General features: G+C 41.9%; 1 protein-coding gene across 1 annotated transcript in view; it reads left to right on the top strand.

The window, feature by feature from the left end:
• Positions 1 to 19,286, top strand: part of LOC134540665 (piezo-type mechanosensitive ion channel component-like) — a 67,962-nt gene that overhangs the window by 17,744 nt on the left and 30,932 nt on the right. Inside the window, exons 13-23 of the mRNA XM_063383536.1 lie at positions 104 to 262; positions 934 to 1,016; positions 1,963 to 2,077; positions 5,531 to 5,707; positions 8,192 to 8,306; positions 8,651 to 8,853; positions 9,641 to 9,842; positions 12,168 to 12,263; positions 13,857 to 14,031; positions 16,996 to 17,345; positions 18,514 to 18,667. Of these exons, the coding sequence (XP_063239606.1) occupies positions 104 to 262; positions 934 to 1,016; positions 1,963 to 2,077; positions 5,531 to 5,707; positions 8,192 to 8,306; positions 8,651 to 8,853; positions 9,641 to 9,842; positions 12,168 to 12,263; positions 13,857 to 14,031; positions 16,996 to 17,345; positions 18,514 to 18,667 (1,829 nt within the window). The remainder of the gene's footprint in view (positions 1 to 103; positions 263 to 933; positions 1,017 to 1,962; positions 2,078 to 5,530; positions 5,708 to 8,191; positions 8,307 to 8,650; positions 8,854 to 9,640; positions 9,843 to 12,167; positions 12,264 to 13,856; positions 14,032 to 16,995; positions 17,346 to 18,513; positions 18,668 to 19,286) is intronic.

Genomic DNA, 19,286 nt, shown 5'->3' on the forward strand with positions numbered 1-19,286 from the left:
ACGTATAAAAAATGCAACAAAGTAAAAATGATAAGAAGGAAATTTGGCCGCTGAGCACTAGTAACGACGAACGATGAGCGAGAGTGGGGTCGTGGCTGTGCAGCCTGCTGGACTTGGGCCTGGAGGAGTACAACACGTCGTACTCGCTGTTCATCCACCTGATTGGTCCGGTGATGTTCATCGCTGTGTCCGTCATCTACCTGCACGTGTACCACCCCCTCTTCCTGGCCGTCACGGACCCCTACCGCGCCTCGGAGCCCGGGTGAGTCCGTCCCTTCCGCTCCCTGCCGTTCCCGCGGGCAGTGGAATCTCCATTTAAAATACTTATAAAATTAATTTGTTTAAAGATAATTTCAAACAGTTCAGTATAAAGTATATAATTTTTAGATGTAAAAATTAAAATTTCTTCCCCCATTATGTTGTAATGATATTTCAGCTTTCTAATAATAATAATAATAATCAGAAATAGTTTTGCACACGTTGATCCGTCAGCAAAGGTTTGATTGTAAAGATTGCCTTCGTCATCCTGAAACGTTTGCAGCGGAGTTACTGAGTCAGGATGTCCACGTTCTAGTAAGTCAGGGAGAAGTCCCGAGGATTTGCTTTGAAATTCCCCAGTGAGAGTAGTTTGAGGCGTGAATGCCGTGCCGCGGTGTGCCACACCGCCCAGACTTGGAACACGTACTTTTTTTTTTTTTTCCCCAGATGTTGTTCTGGTGCACGGTCACACGCGCAGGTCAACGGCGCATGCGAGGTTCTGTGTGAAGTAGTTAGTGGTGGGGGCTGAGTTGTCTTCATTCATTTTGGAAAGTTTGTGAAGTAGGTAGATGAATATATCTGTGAGGGTAATTTGTAATCTCAGTGGTGGGAAGGGAGGCAAGTGTTTGTACATATTTGTGTGGACAGCCATGCTGAGCGCGTGTCGTGCTTCAGGGGCGGCACGGCAGCGGACGGGGCAGTCGGCGCCGGTGGCAGGAGGACTCCGGCCGGAGCGAAGAGGAGCGCTCACCAGGAAGGCAAGCTCTGTGCTCCTCGACTACCAGGGACACCATTCTGTGGTGTCGTGAAAAAAAAAAAACAAATTTCATCGTTAAAAATTGACAATATCCTCTTTATCGTCATTAGAAATTAGTCACGTGTAATAATAAGTACATGTCAAGAAAGATAGCTTTGACCAACTGCTGTAGCGAATTGTGGCAAGGCACTTAAAATGTGCGGGCGAGCAAAACTTTGCACGGCCGCACGGAACCGAAAACCGCCGACTCGACACGGCCCGGTTGCACTTAAAACTGTTTCTAAAAAATATCAGTTGGTTGTAACGCCGCTGATGTGTGTGTCTAAATATTGCTTGCTAATCACTGCGTGGTCAACACGTTCTGAGCGGGTGTGGCACTCGAAGAAATGTGCCGTGCCCCAAGGAGACACGCTTGGCCACTTCCCAGCGACACGTATTACCTTTCCGTTACTTCCTGTTCTGTCCTGCTTTTCTATATAATTGCACATATAATTTTTGTCCCTAAAATGCAACCCAAAGATTTCTGCAGGATGCATTTGAAAAATGCAAGGCTACGCTGTAACATTGCATAATTCCTTCCCCCTACCTATAGTAATGCTTTAGCTGGGAATGTTTTATGCTTATGGTTTTTTCGAATAATTTATAATAATTTTTTAACTAATGTTTCTTTGTCATGCGGAAGCATTGCAAATTTTTTTTTTTTTTTTAATAAAAACTCTACCGAAATTGAAAAACTATCTACGTATCTACAACAGTTTTGACATGCATGTGTTTGTTATTGTTCCGGGTTGTGTTGCCGGGCCAAACTGGAACGTAGCAACGCTGAGACCAAGTGGCCCCGCGTCCTCCGTGAAAGCGCAAGCGTAGTTCACAACTGGCTGACCTGGTGTTGCACGCCGGAACCGCGCCGCGGCGACAGACTCGTTCCGGGCCTGGGCGTGGCGGAGGTGGGCGGCGTGGCGGCGCCACGACGCCGCGGTGACGGAGCTCGTCTGGAGGTTCCTGATGCTGTACCTGGTGAAGGTGTGCCTGGTGCTGGTCGCCTACGTGTGCGTGTACGACGTGAGTACCCCTCCCCGCGACGCCCGACCCCTGGTCCTCTCCGGGCCTGCCTCGCACAGCCGCGTGAGTGGCGCAAGGGGCGTAGCCAGGGGGGTGTTTTGGGTGTCCATATATATATATATATATATATATGTGTGTGTGTGTGTGTGTGTGTATGTATGTGTGTGTGTGTGTGTGTATATATATATATATATATATGTGTGTGTGTGTGTGTGTGTGTGTGTGTGTGTGTGTGTGTACTTATGCAGAGGTGCCCACCCCCCTCAAACACTATGACTCACCCCCCTCCCCCCTAACCTAATGATGCCCTCCTCCGGCCCCCCCCCCCCCCCCCCCCCGAAATTTTTTATGCCATTTTCTCAATGATTTACTCAATTATTTTATAATATTATACTTTTTTAGTATTATATTTTATCACATTTTGCATTAATTAAAACTGATATTCTAATAATAATTTTGGTCATATCAGGTAATATTTCCATCCTGAACCGACAGATGCCAAACTGCTTTTGTTGAGGAAAGTGCGGGGTTGCCAATTTGATTTACAAGATCCCTTTCAATTATCAAAGCACCAGAAACGTATTTTCACATTAGAAGCTATAATTATGTAAATAATATATACATTTTTCTCGTCTTTTAACCACCCCCCTCCCCTGAAATTTTAATGACGGAGTCTGCATCGTTACCCCCCCCCCCCCCCCCTTGTGAGCACCCCTGACTTATGACAAAATTTACACTTGTCTAGCTGTTGCAAATGCACTCAGATGAAACTAAGAAAAAGAACCCCTTGAGCCGATAACCCTTAATATTGAGCAATGAGTTTTGAACAGTGTCTCGTTAAAAATATCATAAAGTCGGGACACAAATTTATGTTGTTTAAAGTCAATATTTTAATTACGAAAGTGCTTAAATAGCACCAATTCGCACATTAAAATCAAAATTTTTCCAGGGGAGGGGCCCCCGGACCCCCATCCCTAGTACGGGGGCAGGGTGTAAGTAAACACCCCCCGAAAAGAAATCCTGGCTACGCCCCTGGTGGCGCGTTTCTCTCCCTCACACGTGCGCTCAGTCACAGTTTCCCCGCGTGAGCGAGGCACACGACTTTCCGCCTGCGGGGAGATCCCGTATTGATCTCGGTGCTTTTCCGTGCTATAACATTTCCCAACATATCCTTCTTACGACACATTATGAAAAAAATTATTTATTGAGAGTGAATTTTTACAATGCACGTGTACTATGCAATAAAAATTGACAGCATCAAAAAATGCTACATTAAAATAAAAATTACGTATGTATATGTGCTTTTAAATCATATATTTTAGTGATTGATAAAATGAATACTGGTCCAAATAACTTTAAATATATATTTATTGTGAATATTGTGTATGTATATATGATTGAGGTTATGTTCCCGTATGTATATTTTATTTGCATTATAAATTGTTACATTATTCTTTAATAAATAATAAAAATAAATAAATTAAAATAAATATTTTGCATATTAATTGCTTTTAATTATTGATTAAAATTTATCTTTATTATTTTACTAAATTAAATAAATAATTTTGACAATGTGTTTATATTTATATTGAATAATGAGTATTTATGTAATTTTTTTTAAAAAAAGATTGAATTTATACTTTACAAACTGTATTTAAAATATCACTCCAGTATTTTTTAATTTTTTCTATTAATTATTTGCATGAAAAATTAAAGCTAGTTTTCTATCACGTTAAGTAAGTATAACTTCTTACACGCATACATAAGTACATGCACCATTATTGTTTTTTTTTTAATGTTTAACCTTGAGTATTGGATTTTGCTAAGGAAGTTCTTACACATTATTTTTTTTTTCAAAGTCCATAAATTATTGCCTTTGACTGTTTTGTTACAGTTGTTAATTAATTCAATAATAAACACAGACGACTTCGGGAGGGAAGCTATTTTCAGCAGCTAGACACTGTTAACTCAAGGGCGCCGTCTTCACGGTGCGCAGAGCTCAAGGAAAAAAACACAATTTCAAAAGTACTGAGTATATTCAAGTGGGGGTGGGTTACGTAAAGCTTTCAAGAATTCACAGAGATCTGAAAAGTACTTGTGATATCGAATTAAGTTTTTTAAACTGTATTTTCAGAAGAAACTAAAATTGCTAATAGTCGTGTTTTTAGAGTAATTTTTAGTTGTAAAACAACTGGTACAGATCCTTGCAAGCACTAAAGGGACTTGCATGACACCTTTACCTTCATTTCTCCGCCGTGTAATGTTACGGTCACCGCTCGATGCACGGCGAGAAGACAGCGCGCCAGTCCAGAGGCTATACCGCGCTAGAAGCACCAGCGAGCCTCGTGCTTATCATCCCGCCTCGCTGGCACAGATAACACCCCGACCAGAAGGGCTCCTTAAGGCATTCCTCTAAATTACATACCTACTAGCTGATGTGCCAGTGCTTCGCTACGGCAGTCCACAGGCGGAACACTCTCACACTGCTCACTACACATGCCCCTAATCAAGGGTATGCCACTGCCACATCTCGAATGGAAAAATAAACATAATAGAATTTTGAAAATAAACTTACAAAAAAAATCATTAGAAGTAAGATATCGGGGAATAATTTTAAACCAAAGATGACATCTTGGATTAAGCAGTTTTCTTTCAAATTCACAGTTATGTTAACCAACATTACACTGTCAGTATGATAGCAAAGATGATTGCGGAAAGACTGTAATATGATCAAAAAGTGAACGAGGCGTCTTGGCAACGGCTGTTGCCAAGAGACGAAGTAAGTATCATTAACAATGCAACAGCAGTTGCCATACAGATTATAGGGAAATTTGTTAATTAATTAAAATAAAAACTGAGATTAATTTAAAAAAAAAACCTTCAAGGAGCAATTGGACCTTCACCCCTCTGGAGAATAAGTGTAAAATTTGTGATGAAACACAACAATTATTAGTGATATCACAATTACTTTAATAGTAATTATAAGAAAAAAATAACACACATGGCTTGTGAGACGAGGCCTGCCCGGGCACACAGAGCTTCTGAATGACACACACAATTTAAAACTACCCCAGATATTGAGGTAAGGTTTCTTTACAAAAAAAAAAAAACATTTAAGAATACACTGAGGCCGAATGAGTGGTACATACTGTTTATATTTTTAAACTGTATTATTAGGAGAGTGAAAATGGCTAAAAATAATTTTTAGGTTTATGAAACACCGGGATTCTTGAAAGCCACGTAATGTTATGGTTGACGCTGAAATCTCATAGTTGTGTTATACACGATGAGAAGACTAGCGCTTGGAGGAGACACCGCGCTAGAAGCAGCTAGCGAATGTCTTACTCACCATCCTGCCTCACCAACACCGACACTAAACCTGACCAGGCAATGTTCGGCCCCGTCGGATGGAAGCCAAACCGTGTGTGTGTGTGTGTGTGTGTGGGGCTTCAGGTGTGCCCCCTGAAGCTGGTGCTGCTGATGGTGGTAGTCGTGGCGCTCCTGCTGGGCCGGGAGTCCCACCTGCCCGCGCTGCGCCTGGTCGCGCTCGGCGTGTCCGCGCTCGTTCTGGTGCGCACGGTGTACCAGTCCCACCTCTTCCGGCACGAGCACTTCGACGTCATCTGCCTGGTGAGCCGCGTCCCTCCGTCTCTCTCTTGCTCTCTCTTTCTCTCTTGCTCTCTCTTTCTCTTCTCTCTTTTGCTTTCACTCTTTCTCTTTTGCTTTCTCTTTCTCTCTTTTTCTTTCTTTTACTTTCTCTATTTTACTTTCTCTTTTTCTCTCATTTACTTTCTCTCTTACTTTTTTCTTTCTCTCTTTTATTTTCTCTTTTACTTTCTATTTCTCTCTTTTACTTTCTATTTCTCTTTTTTACTTTCTCTTTCTCTCTTTTACTTTCTCTACTTTACTTTTTTCTTTCTCTTTTACTTTCTCTTTCTCTATTTTACTTTCTCTTTCTCTATTTTACTTTGTTCTTTCTCTCTTTTACTTTCTCTTTATCTCTTTTTATTTCTTTTACTTTCTCTATTTTACTTTTTTTCTCTCTTTTACTTCCTCTTTCTCTCTTTTACTTTCTCTTTCTCTCTTTTACTTTCTCTTTCTCTCTTTTACTTTACTTTTTTCTTACTATTTTACTTTCTCTTTCTATCTTCTTTCTTTTACTTTCTATATTTTACTTTTTTCTTTCTCTCTTTTACTTTCTATTTCTCTCTTTTACTTTCTATTTCTCTCTTTTACTTTCTCTTTCTCTCTTTTACTTTCTCTTTCATTCTCTTTCTCATTCTTTCTCTCTCTTACTCTCTCTCTCTGTGGTCCCTACAGACCTGGGCGCCAGGTTGTCATGACAACCGTCTCATCTTCACTGGCGACTAACCTCTGCCAACGTGACATAATGCTGGAATAACAAAAAAAAACGTGACAGCGCGATGCACAAATGTAGATGCGACATCAAAAATATCACATTGTTGTGAAGGTACCTTTTTTCACCTGCGTAACAAACCAAAAATAATGATTGTGTGTTAAATGTTCCATGCTGTCACACACAGACCCAACATATGACAGCCATCAATGATTAACAGGTTTTTTTTTCTTCAGCGATATGTTTGAGAGAGTCATTTTTTGTTTAGATCAAATTTAACGTTTAGTTAAAAAAAAAAAAATCTCTGTGTAAACACTGTTTAGAGATTTCACAGGTAAACTTTATAAAAATACCTTAAAAATACAAGAATAATAATAATCCATTTTTTGAAAACAAAATTCTGTCCCTTTCTGGTGCCACTTTCATCAGTAGAGTGATTGGCATGGTCTCTTTTGAATCACTAAGCTGCAGTAAAAAAAAAATAATAATAATTTATGTCTGTGGTCCAAATGTAAAGAATGGCGTGATGTTTGATGGTCCCCTGGGACGGTCGCGAAGAGGAACAGGGAAGGGTGAGGGGTTACTTCCCCAGCGGCCACGGGAGGAGAAGCAGACACTCGCCTTCATCCTGCGTCTCTCATGTCACGCCTGTGCCCGGACTAGAGTGGCACAAGTGACGCAGTCCACAGGCAGAGCGTGCAGTTTTACTGCTAAGCCTTTCCCAACAGCAGGATATAAGTTTGCGAATTATAGAGTGACTCCCATTTTGGTAAAGATCATAGCATTATATTCAGATAAATACTATTTATAGATCTTGTGCCTGGCTCATAAACTTTCGGAGATTCTGTAGAGTTCTGCTGCAGGCACTTTTCAAGTGCACAACGCAAGGGCAGTCAGGTTCACGCCCTGTCAAGTGGGCTGTACATCAGGAAACATACTTCCACGACTTAACTTACTATTGATAGTTTGGCGTTGAAAAAGGCTCACCTCTGAAATATGTAGCTTTTCATCAAAGAAAATTACAGTAATTTTTGTTGTGAAAGTGTAAAACGGGTTTCCTACAGTTCACGAAATTTACTATAGTGGTTACAATGAAAATTAACAATATGTAAGAACTGGTCGCGAAGGTTTCTAGAAAATCCCGAAACAAACATTAACACTGCTAGGAGTTACCAAAATTTAATTTCCAGCAGCCATTTGCTAGTTTGCATTTTGTTTTTTTAAGCCACATTGCAGTGTATAATCTCAAATTAAATATAAAAATTTGTAGACTGTTCACTTGAATCATAAAAATAATCTCTGAAAATGTTTTGCTTCCTAACATAATAATTCACATATTCATGTGAATACTAGATCCGTTCCATAATGTTTATAGATTCGCTTATTATACGTGAACAAAAATGGAGAGAAATTTTAAACTTTACAATGATACAGCTCCGATGAAAGAAAAAAAAGACTTGAAAAAATATTAAATTATGGATTTGAACTTAATTTTGGACAAGGAATTTTGTTAAAACACTGCCCTTCTTGTTAAAATTTACGCAAAGTTAAACTATAAATTTTCCCTTTGGCTCCAAACTTTGGTTCGCTCCATCCGCCACAGATGGCACCACTGAAGATACACATTTCCGTTCAATGCGACTTCCGTTTCATTCACAAAACTACTCCTGCCGAATGCTGTATGCAGAGAGCTAAGATGTTTACACGTAAAACAAAATATAAAAAGAAGGTTGTGCCACGGAAGCTGACTGTTGCAGGACGATAACGGGACGGACATATTCGAGGACTACAACCTCAACGACGCAGAGTGGTTCGGCATGTACAAGATCGGCGCAGATTTCTCGTACGGCTACATCATCAGGGGTTACACAGGTATGGGTGCCGACATTTTGGTCCTGGCGAACACTTTGCCCGACTTCAATAAGCCACGACAGAAACGTTTCACAAAAATGTTGCATCAAAATTCGGCCTTGAAATTTTACTCCTATCACGCCCAAAAAGTTTCACTTCAAAAATATTGTATTTCAAATGTTGAATGAGATAATAAAATTTTCATGTTTTTCTGTTACTTTTATGTAAGTAGGTGTATTGTGATGGTGGTTTGTGTCGATGTACGTGTGCTGTCAGCCCCTGTTTGGCCGACGCTCTAAACCCACTGTGACAGTGCCGGTCTGGAGGCGCAACCTTCCCGGTGCTTCCCGCTCTCCTGGTTGCAGTGCTCATCCCCGCCTTCACGCTCCTGGCGTGCGCCGTGTACCGCGTGGACTACATCCGTGCGCGCAGGAGCGCCGCCACGGGACTGTACGACCCGCCGGTCACCGTCGTGTTCCCCGGCGTCAACCGGGCCAACGCCGACCAAGGACTCGGCAACTTCCTCAAGTTCGTCGTAAACTACGGCTTCTACAAGTTCGGCGTCGAGGTAGGAGCCGCGAGCAGGGGCGTAGCCGGGGGGGTTAGGGGTTCTAACCCCTCCCCCCCTAGCTACCATTTTTTTTCTCTTATCTGAAAGCAGGTTAGCTACAAGCCTGGGTGTCTTACTGCTATCACCGGCCGCTGCACTGGAGGGGAAGAGTAAGCGAGCCCTACCGATTCTCCTTCCCTTCCACTACCCCTGTCGCGAGCAGAAGCTATAAGGTTGTGACGCCGTGACGGGTCCCAAGTTTTCAAATATCTTACACCTACTGTATTTGACCAGCACGGTAATTATAAGCAGGTGGTGACTGGCTAACTCTCCAAGCTAAAGCTAATTGTTTCCAGGAATAGGCCGGTTCTGCCGAAAACCCAACCATTTTTATTCTTTTTTTTTTGTATTGTTGAGCTTCGAGCATGATTTATGATCTTGAGTGCATGTGGACAAGGCACTTGGATCAATTAAAATATCTTTAATTAATTTCTTACGTCATCACTGAAAAAAAAATTTTTATTAAAAAATTAATAATATTTTTACCATTACAATATTTAAAGTTAAGTACCGAAAACTGCTCAAATAGCACTATTTTACACCTTAAAATCCAAAATTTTCCGGGGGCAGACCCCCGGACCCCACCACTTTAAAAGGGGTTGGGGGGGAACCATGCTTCTTAAACCCCCCTCCCCCCAAACACAAATCCAAGCCGCGAGCCTCCTCTTTGTCGGGTGCCCCTTGTCCCGGGGAGGTGGAGTCAGGAGAAGTCGTGGGAGTTCCCGGTGGGCGGTGGTGTTGGCAGCTGTGCTTCGTGATGGTGGCGGTGCTGATGGCCGTGCGGCTGGACGTGTACGCCTGCATGTACGGGGCGTGGCTGTGCGTGATGGTGTACCTGCCGAGGCGCACGCTGGCGCGCGTCTGGGTGGGGTTCGTGCTCTTCACGGCCGTCGTGATCCCCGCCCAGTACCTCATCGCCATCGGCATGCCGGACAGCCTCTGCACCGGTGAGTACCGAGTGCCCCTGCCGTCCGTGGGCCCGGGCCTACAGCTGGGCGGGATCCCGAATGTCAGTGAAACATTTACAAAACAAAAGTCTGAAATTTTTTGACGTGACTTCTAATAAAACAATGAACGCCGGCTGCGCGCACGAAAAATTGTCCCGTTACGCACATTGTTCCGTTACGCGGTGTCCCGTTACACTCACTGTACGCTTGCGCCGCATCTATCTCTATTCCACTCGATTGGAACAACCATCGATTTGACTTTTTCTGAGGCACATTAAAACTTGAGACACTCCCATTCGTTTCCTACTTTTCCTATCATCGTCCTATCCTTAACAGAATAACACAGATTGGAAGAATTTAAATAGCAAACATGTATAAAAGTTATCGTTAAAAATAATCTCTTCGGTAAAGTAATAAACATATTTGAATTAATGAGTGCAAATAAAGGTAAATTTATCAATAAAATTGTAGATTACATTTCACTCCTTCTTTGTATCCATACAAAATGGTGATGATTCAATAAAAATGATTCAATTTTATTCATAAAAGTATGCAATCATTTCATCAATGTTTTGTTATGACGTTGCCACGTTAAACTATCGTCCGTAAACAGACTTTACAGACAACCAATTTTTTTTGTATCCCAATACATATTATTTTTCACTGTACCTACATACTGCAAATGAGGCTTTACATATATATATATATATATATATATATATATATATATATATATATATATATATATATATATATATATATATATTCTTGTTTATCAAATTCAATTTTGTCTTAATTCATGGTATTTTGCAGTGTTGAAAAAAAAATTTTTTTTAATTTAAAAAAAAATTATAAACAAGTTTTAAAATGCATAATTTTTCCTGTAGGAATTCTTTTTTCTGCCCATAACTTTACGGAACCAAAATTCTGTATCCCCCACAACTTTACTGTTAATAACTCACCTGAATAAGTATTTTTATTATTTGTATTTGTTTCTGTTTCAAATTCTTATTTGAAATTACTAATATTATATCATTTTTCAATTGTAGTAAAGTTAATGTCTTTACCTTGTGTTACAATGGATATTTAAGTTATGTTATTTTAGAAAAAAATTAAAAATATTAATTAAAAATATTAATATTAATGATTTCAAAATAATATTTATTGTGTGTATACTTTATTTCAGTGAATAGCAGAGAATAATGGGACAATATAGAAATTTTTTTGATAAGTTAAAAACTAATAGTTTGCTAACCTAAAATAAAAATCCTTAAAATACTTTTACCATTCATGATTTAGTATTCATAATTATTGACATTGCCGTTGCATGTAAGTATGTAGTTTATAACTATTTGTTTGAATTTGACTTTCGAATTATCCTAAAAAAGTTTTTAAAAAATTGTCATGTATTCCAATTTGATACTCTTATATAAAATATTTTGATTGATTTTGGTATTCAATTTCAACTAGACAAATAAAATATTTGCACAGGGTAAACATTTAGTCTTATCTGAACTTAGTTGAAACCAACCATTGAAACAAAATATCTGTGTGTGAACTGAAAATGAAAGAATGTGTTCACGCTTTGGTATTCACTGTAGTCGAAACGCAAGAAGTTGAAAGTTGGGCCCTGATTGCATTGCAATTTTGCGTGTTGCGTAGTTTGTAAAAACACGTACTTTAAAACGTCTTTAATAAAATTTTTAGCGTCTTGCATTATTGCGTTTTTTGCGTAGTTAGTAAACCTAGGCCATAGGTCAACATTGCAGATGCCATCTTCAGTACAGTGGCTGCAGTCTTGACAGAATCGTCAGATATTATTTATCCAAACTTGGCACGGCTGAAACCCACAAGCGATTTCAGACGATTGCCACGATAGCCTGTGAACATTTTTTGCCTTAAATTGTTTCAGCGAGTGTTTTGTGGGTGTGTGATTTCACTGCACCACTGTGCGTGATGGCCCCTAAGCAGGGGTGAAGCCAGGGGGGGGGGTTTTTAGGGGTTCAAACCCCCCCCCCCTTTCCTTAGCACCAAATATTTAATTAATTTCTTATTCATCACTCAAAAAAATTTCATATTGAAATTAATAAAATTTAAACCATTACAACATTTAAATTTAAGAACCGAAAACTGCTAAAATAGCACTATTTTACACCTTAAAATCCAAATTTTCCCGGAGGAGGACCTCCGGACCCCCCGCTTTAATACAGGGGGGGGGGGGGGGGGGGGGGGCATGCTTCTTAACACCCCCCATACACAAATCCTGGCTACGCCACTGCCCCTAAGAGATTTTTAATCCAGTGTCCATGTTTCACTTGTGTCCAGTGTATCCGTGGTACGGGTCGGACTTGCTGCTCAACATCCAGGCGTGGTTCTACTTGCCGGGCACCACCGTGAAGCCTCCGTCGTACCGGTTCATGTGTGAGTAGGAGTGCCGGCACGGACATGGCACGGATGTATGCTGTGCATGCAAGCTGTGCACTGCAGAAACACTCATTAGAAGTTAAACCTCACAGATGGGGGGATAGGAAATTCGTGGGTTACACGAGTGTTTAAAAACACGTGTACAAGACTGCGTGTACCTGCAGAAGGGTCGACCCTACGTGTGGGTTGCATCTTTAATTTCGTGAAAAAAAAAAAAAATCTGACATTTTCACTTTAAGGGTTGTCCTAGATTATGGGCCGCACCATAGATCTGTCTACAGTAGAATACCAGTGAAGTCTTTATGGCCCGTGTCTCAGATTATTGCCATGTAAGAAACACAGCAATTATGTTGACCGTCAGTCCTTCGTCTCCCCCTCTCCATCTTTTATAACCCTTTCACCCCTCCACCCTTGCACCACACTTGCGTTTCCCTTCCCTTCCCCCTTATCCAAGCAAGTAATAATGGCTTGCTACTATTTCTTGTTAATTTTTTTTTTTTTCAGTTCCTTCAACGAAAACCAGCACAGCCGATACGGCAGTTTGTCTTGGAATGTTGCTGTAGAAGGCGTGGGGAAAATCTCACGCAAAAAAAAAACAATGGACACAGTTGTGTCACGAAAACCTGTCGAGACAGACGTGATGACTGAGCACGCTGCCAGTTCACGGGACATTTACGACGATGAGAGGGAGGGAGAGAGGACCGTATACACTGCTGCGTGGCCACACGCACTCGAACACACAAGCATGCACACCCCTCTCCTCTCTTTCTCACACTCTGGATGGTTTATTTTTAGATTTCCCCCCCCTTGCGAGCGCCAGTCCAGCGGCGGCCGGGCCACAGACGTAGCTGTGATGTTTCACACGCACCGCTGAGATGTTTCAACTAAACAGTTTATTCTCAGCCCAACATATTTATTAAAAACCAACACAGGCTAGTTATTCAAGTACATATTGACTTGGTGTAAGCTTTCGGACATGCGCCATTGCTTAGCACATGTACCTATGTCTGTAGAAGAAAACTACAAAAAAACACAAACTAAGCAAAAAGTTGCTGTTGTCAGGATTTAACGCCACACAATACTCCACAATATGAATATGGTCAACAAACGAAGGAAAAACAAAGAGAAAAAAATGGACTGACAGAACGGAAAAAAAACAAAACACAAATGACGACAGCACAAAAATTACCGAACCCAAAAAAAATTCAGCACAACAATTCAAACGAGACAAAAGCACAGCATAAGTCACAATAAGGGTTTCCCCCCCTTTTCTATCGTAACCCAGCGCTCTTAGCCGTGTGGCCCTGCCGCCCTGGGGCCCCCATGGGCATGGATGCGGATCACGCCGCATACGCAACCAGGAAGAGCGTTGGAGCTTTTGGCTGTACAAAGAGGCTGAGGCTACCCATCCCAGCGTATGTACCACCTCCGGCCCCCTACTCCACTCAGCTCACCAGCAAGTTGGATGCACAGCAAAACGAAGAGAACACATTCAACGGCACAGTGCAATTTTAGTTGTTTTTTTAAGACCCAAGACGGAAGGAGGGAACGGGGAATGAAAGCGGGCGCGGGTGGTTGTGTTTGGCGCAGGTGACTTCCTGGTGCTGGTGCTGGCGTGCCACCAGCACCACGTGTTCCGCGCGGAGGCGCTGCTGTGCTGCGAGCGTCACGAGCACCTGAACGGGGGCTCCAACGAGGACATCACGGACCGGCTGGACGACCCCGGCTTCCGGAACCCCATCCCCGACTTCTTCCCCATGTCCCAGTACGCGTCTCGCTCCGCTCTGCCGGTCAGCTGTCTTACAGGGGGGGGCGAGCTGAGTTGTTGCCCCTCCGATGGGCAGCCCTTCAGGATTTTTTCTGGCAGTGGTTTGTTTGTACAGCGACTGGAAGGGCAGCCCATCCGATTTCTGAAAACATGTTTCTTTAAGTGTTCAAATAATCCTGAAAACTTAACTTGCTCCTTGGAAGGACAGCCCATCAGGATTTTTCTGACAGTGGTTAGTTTAGGTTAGGTTAGTTTAGGTTAGTTTAGGTTAGGTCACTTTACAAACTAACCACAGTCAGAAAAATCCGGAAGGGCTGCCCATCCAAGGGGCAACAATTCAGACAAGCTTTCAAAAACACCACTGTCAGAAAAATCCTGAAGGGCTGCCCTTCCAATGGGCAACAATTCAGTCGCCCCGTTTTACAGTGATGGGCCGAACCCGAATCTGAAATTAAAATTCCGATTAGTACCTCGAATACTCCCTTCGAATCCGAAACTGTGTCTCAAGAGTCAAAAATTAAAAAAAAAAGTACACATGAAATGTAAATGTTAAGTAATGTGTTGAAACGTTCAACCCCCTTTAATTGTTTGTTTCACAAACTAAGTTTCCAGAATCCGTACATATAGTATTTATATTAATATAATTACATGTTTAATTATAATATCTTGGAGAAGAATGGTAACAGGATTCAAATGAAAAAAAAAATTGACCTAGTAAACTTCAGAGACTATCAGTTTGGAATTTTTTGATTTAATTAATTTTCTGTAATATTTTTTTATCGAATCTTTTTCCTCAAAAATTGAATCATTCAAATACTCAGGATTTTATGGTATTTGAGGATTAACTGCACCACCCCTAATTATTTAATTTTTTGGTCCTTTTTTTTTTTTTCATTGGCAAAGGAAGGCTGAAATCACGGCTCTATGCAGTAATACGTATCATAAGAAAGATTTAGAATATACGAATACTTCATAAATATATGGAAATTTAAAAAAAAATACAGAAATTCACTATCTCACTATTCACTATAATATTAGAAAATTATTTGGTTCACTGTGTTACATGGTTTATTGATATATTTCACTTTTATCGCAATTCACCTTAAGGTCTTGTCCCTACTTATTGGTGTATCAGAGGAGAGTTACGTGCAGGTTTAGAGGTCACTTTTGTCTGGTAGAAGTCGAGGGCTCTTGATGGAGAATTCAAAGTAGTCGGGGCGGGAGGCGCATGCCTGTACTCCGTAGTTCAGTAGTAGTTAGATGATTTCATAGGCAAGTTACCAAAAAAATAGCAATTAAATATAAACATTTTAAGTTAATATGAAAGAAAATAAAGTGCAAAAAATGCAGAAGCTTGTAGGTTTCCTAATTTATTTTAGTGGTTTCTTACTAGGTATGTGCCGATTCACCTTATTCCGATTAGATCAGTGGTTCAAAAATTGACCGTTTCTGATTACAAATTCATTCTCATTTCAATTTATCGTGGTGACCTAGGAACACAGCCAAAATTAGTGGAATCAAAAATTTCCGATTCAGAGATGGTTGACCAGTTCCGATCTGGCACAACTCTGTTTTAACCAAGTGGTGGCGTGGTTGTACGGTGGCGAGACACCATCGTCGCACTCCATGCAGCTGGGTTGGCAGCCCTGTCCGGGCGCCGTGGTTGCGGTTGCCCCGAAGTAACTCAGCTCCTTCCTTAGCCAGGGTGTCCACGGTCAGGAGCATTTAGGGAGTTTCAAGGAAGTCGTTTGAAATCCTGGGAAAGTCTTGGAAATCCCCCAGTGTAGCAATTTGGAAAGGGAAAATTTTATGCTCCGGTATGCCATCACTAGAGACCCGAAAAATTTGTGGGTTCATTTCGTGTTATGCTAAAATTCAAATAATTATACCTTAGTGCTGCTTCTGCAATTGGTTTACTGTTAATCTGGAGGACTGAGGGCCAATTAGATACCCATCACTCATAGAAGTGTCGAATCACAGGCCACCCATTCGAGACGTCTCACAAGTCAACGGCCAATGAACTGTTGGCATTTGCCCGAGTGTGTAGAGGATATTGGAGTCTATCCTGGAGGTCATTGAACCCGTGAATTTTCCGGGTCTCTAGCCATCACCCAGAGTGTAAAAAAAAATTTTTTTTCCAGATGGTGTTTCATTGCATTGTCCTATACGCTATGAAATGACGTAAACGAAGTTCTGTTTGAATTTTAGTTTTCGTTATGTAATCAAGGCCGGCTAAGGGGATTAGTTTTGATTTATAATCGCAACATAGGGGAATTGTTTGTGGAAGTCAGGGACGTTGGATATTTTAGTGTTGGAGAGTCGGGGGAAAGACAGGTTTGTGTGATGTTTCTAATTGTGTATTAATATCAAAGCTTTATAATGCATATCTTAAAAAAAAAATTTGGTAACTGTACAGTTTCAAATCATAAGCAAAGTCACCTTCATACTTTATTTTAATTTTTTACTTTAAAATACAATGGGATGTGTTACACAGAATAATTACTCCCTGTAAAAATTTTTCTCAAAGTTTTATACATATTTTCTAAATCAAATATATTTTGGTAATTATACAGCTTTTACAACAAACTCCTTTCTTTATTTTAAATTAATGTTTTATTTTAAAATATACTTCTGGATACGCAATAAGGAACACTACCCTGATGTCATTGCAACCCCTACATTCTTGCAAGACAAGCGCGGTAACATGGAAATTTTGGGCGTGGAACATTCACATGTTTTGCACTGAAATGTTTACTTTACGAAACTAACTTTTGGGCATCGTATTCTATACTGCAGCTCTACCTATTCCAAGTAGCACAGAACACCGTACCGAAGATGTATTTTAATTTTCCGTGCCATAAACCTCGTGCTGGACACGGGGTGAATTTCCCCTGTCGGAAATGCCCTGTTTCCATGCTTGTTCGGTAAGAGAGACAGGTTCGTGTGACCCTCCGGGCGCAGGTCGTGGCTGGACGCGACGAAGCGCGTCGGCTGCAAGGTGCTCCTGTGGCTCACCCTCGCGCTGGTCATCCTCGCTGGCGTCAACCGCGTCAACGTGTTCTCCTTCGGCTACCTGGGGCTGGCCTTCTGGTACCTGTGGCGGGGCGAGCGGCTGTACCTGCGGCCGGCTCGGGCCGTCGTGCGTCGCTGGGGGCTGCTGCTCCTCGGCTACAACCTGGCCGTCATGATGCTCAAGATGGCGCTGCAGATCGTGGGGTGCGTGCTGGCGCGCCCCATCATGGACTCTGCGTGCTGGGTGGTGCAGCTGCTGGGCATCAGCTGCCGCGTCAAGGCGTCCGCCGCCGGCCACGGCAAGTGTCCCACCTCCCCTCCTCTCCCGTCCTCGTCCACTCGCGCGCGTTCCCTCCTCTTTCTTTCCCATCTCACCAGGGGGCAACGCATGGCCGGTACGCAGGGGAGCAACAACTAAATTTCCCAGGGGGGGGGGGGCAATATACCTTTTCATAAAGAATCATCGATTCCCCCCCCCCCCCCCCCCTATTGAAGCGGGGTGTTCTGGGGGTCCTCCCGCGGGAAAAATTTGTATTTCAAGGTGGAAAATGGTGCTATTTAAGCAGTTTTATTATCTAAAAATTGATTACACAGCACTTTCTTTGCCCCCGTTTGCCCCCACTTCAAGGTTTCAGAGGGGGGGAGAATACCCTTGCGCCCCCCCCCCCCCCCCTGTTGTTGCGCCCCTGCCGGTACGTTTACTCTATCAAAGTTTACCATGATCTTTTCAGACATATAAACTTCTTTACTTTTTTTGATGTTTAAATTTTCTGACACTCTTTTTATTTATTTATTTAAATTTGTTTTTATTTATTTAAATTTGTCACATGCCCACCGACAGTCTTGAGACTTTAGAGGTGGGCACGACACAAAACAAGAATTGCACAAAACAAGTAAAAAACAAACACTATCACAATAAATGCAGACAGCACGGGATAAACACAAAACATGAAAACAGAAAAATGACATAAATGCCAAAAGGACAAGATAACATGACGTGTTACATAGCGAAATGTTAATTACATAAATATTAAAACCTCAGTGAATACATTTGCTGTACACAAAAATATACAGAAAAATGGATAATACAAAATATAACATGACTAGAGGACAAGTTAAGAGGACAAATTTTTAAGTTGAGACAATTGATTATTATTGTGATTCCTAATTAATCGGTATATTATGTGCTCGATATATGCTTTTCTATGTGTGCCCTATGGTCCAGCAAGATTGAATCTAAGGGGATAGAGGAAAGGTTCAGGTTAACGCGATCTAGGTTTCGGAACCTAAAAACGGAGCGATCGGACTTCTGCCCTCGATCAAGCTGGGCTGGTGAGGTGTGTGATAGCACCCGTTGCGGAAGAAAGTAAAGTTCAGCTGCACCTTCTCGGTGGCTCGTCGTGCAAGCTCTCTTCCCCCCCCCCCCCCCCCCCAGCAGCGTAGCACGGCCGTGTGGTTGGCCGGCAGGTGTGAGCGAGTGCCCCGTCCCGGACGCGTTCGCGGGGCTGTGGTGGGACGCGCTGTGCTTCGCGGCGCTGATCTTCACGCGGCGCTTCTTCGGCAGCCGCTACTTCCTGCACCTGGTGAACGACACCAAGGTCATGATCGCGCTCTCGGACAAGTAAGCCTTCGTCCGGTCCGCTTCCATGCGCCAGGGAAACTCACCGGGAGGGCATTGAATCATTCAGAGATCGGATACAAATTCCTGTTCTTAATTTCTGAGCCCCCGTAAGAGTTTCGTACAGCTTTTGATGAAAGAAAAAGCTAAACGTATGAATTTAAGTATTTAAGAACACATAAATGTACCCTCCAAAATAAATTTAAAAATTGCAGGCCTTGGATGGGCTATCGCCCCTAGCCCACCCACCCTCCCCCCTCCCCCGGGAGCCAGGCCTGGCTGTTTGACAACACCAACATGCTGCAAGTGCCCAGCTAAGACGACGCTTGTTCCTTGCTCATGCATAAACACTTGAAACTTTGTCCAGTGAAGTTGCATGGATTAGGGTGCAAAACTCTTTTAATGATTATGGTATTATTCAAAACTGTTACTAGTTGAACTATAGACTTTCTGAGGATAAATATTCAATATTCAATTTGGCTTTGCATCTAAAAAACTAGTATTCGCACATGACTAGTCGGGTGCTATGAATTTGCTCGTGGTATTAGTGTTTCAGAAGAAGAGGTTCAACAGGCTGTAATTGTTTGGTCACAAGTTTTTTTTTTTTTTTTTTAATCCATTT

This window comes from Bacillus rossius, chromosome 17, assembly GCF_032445375.1.
Source record: "Bacillus rossius redtenbacheri isolate Brsri chromosome 17, Brsri_v3, whole genome shotgun sequence".
Classification (NCBI taxonomy): domain Eukaryota; kingdom Metazoa; phylum Arthropoda; class Insecta; order Phasmatodea; family Bacillidae; genus Bacillus; species Bacillus rossius.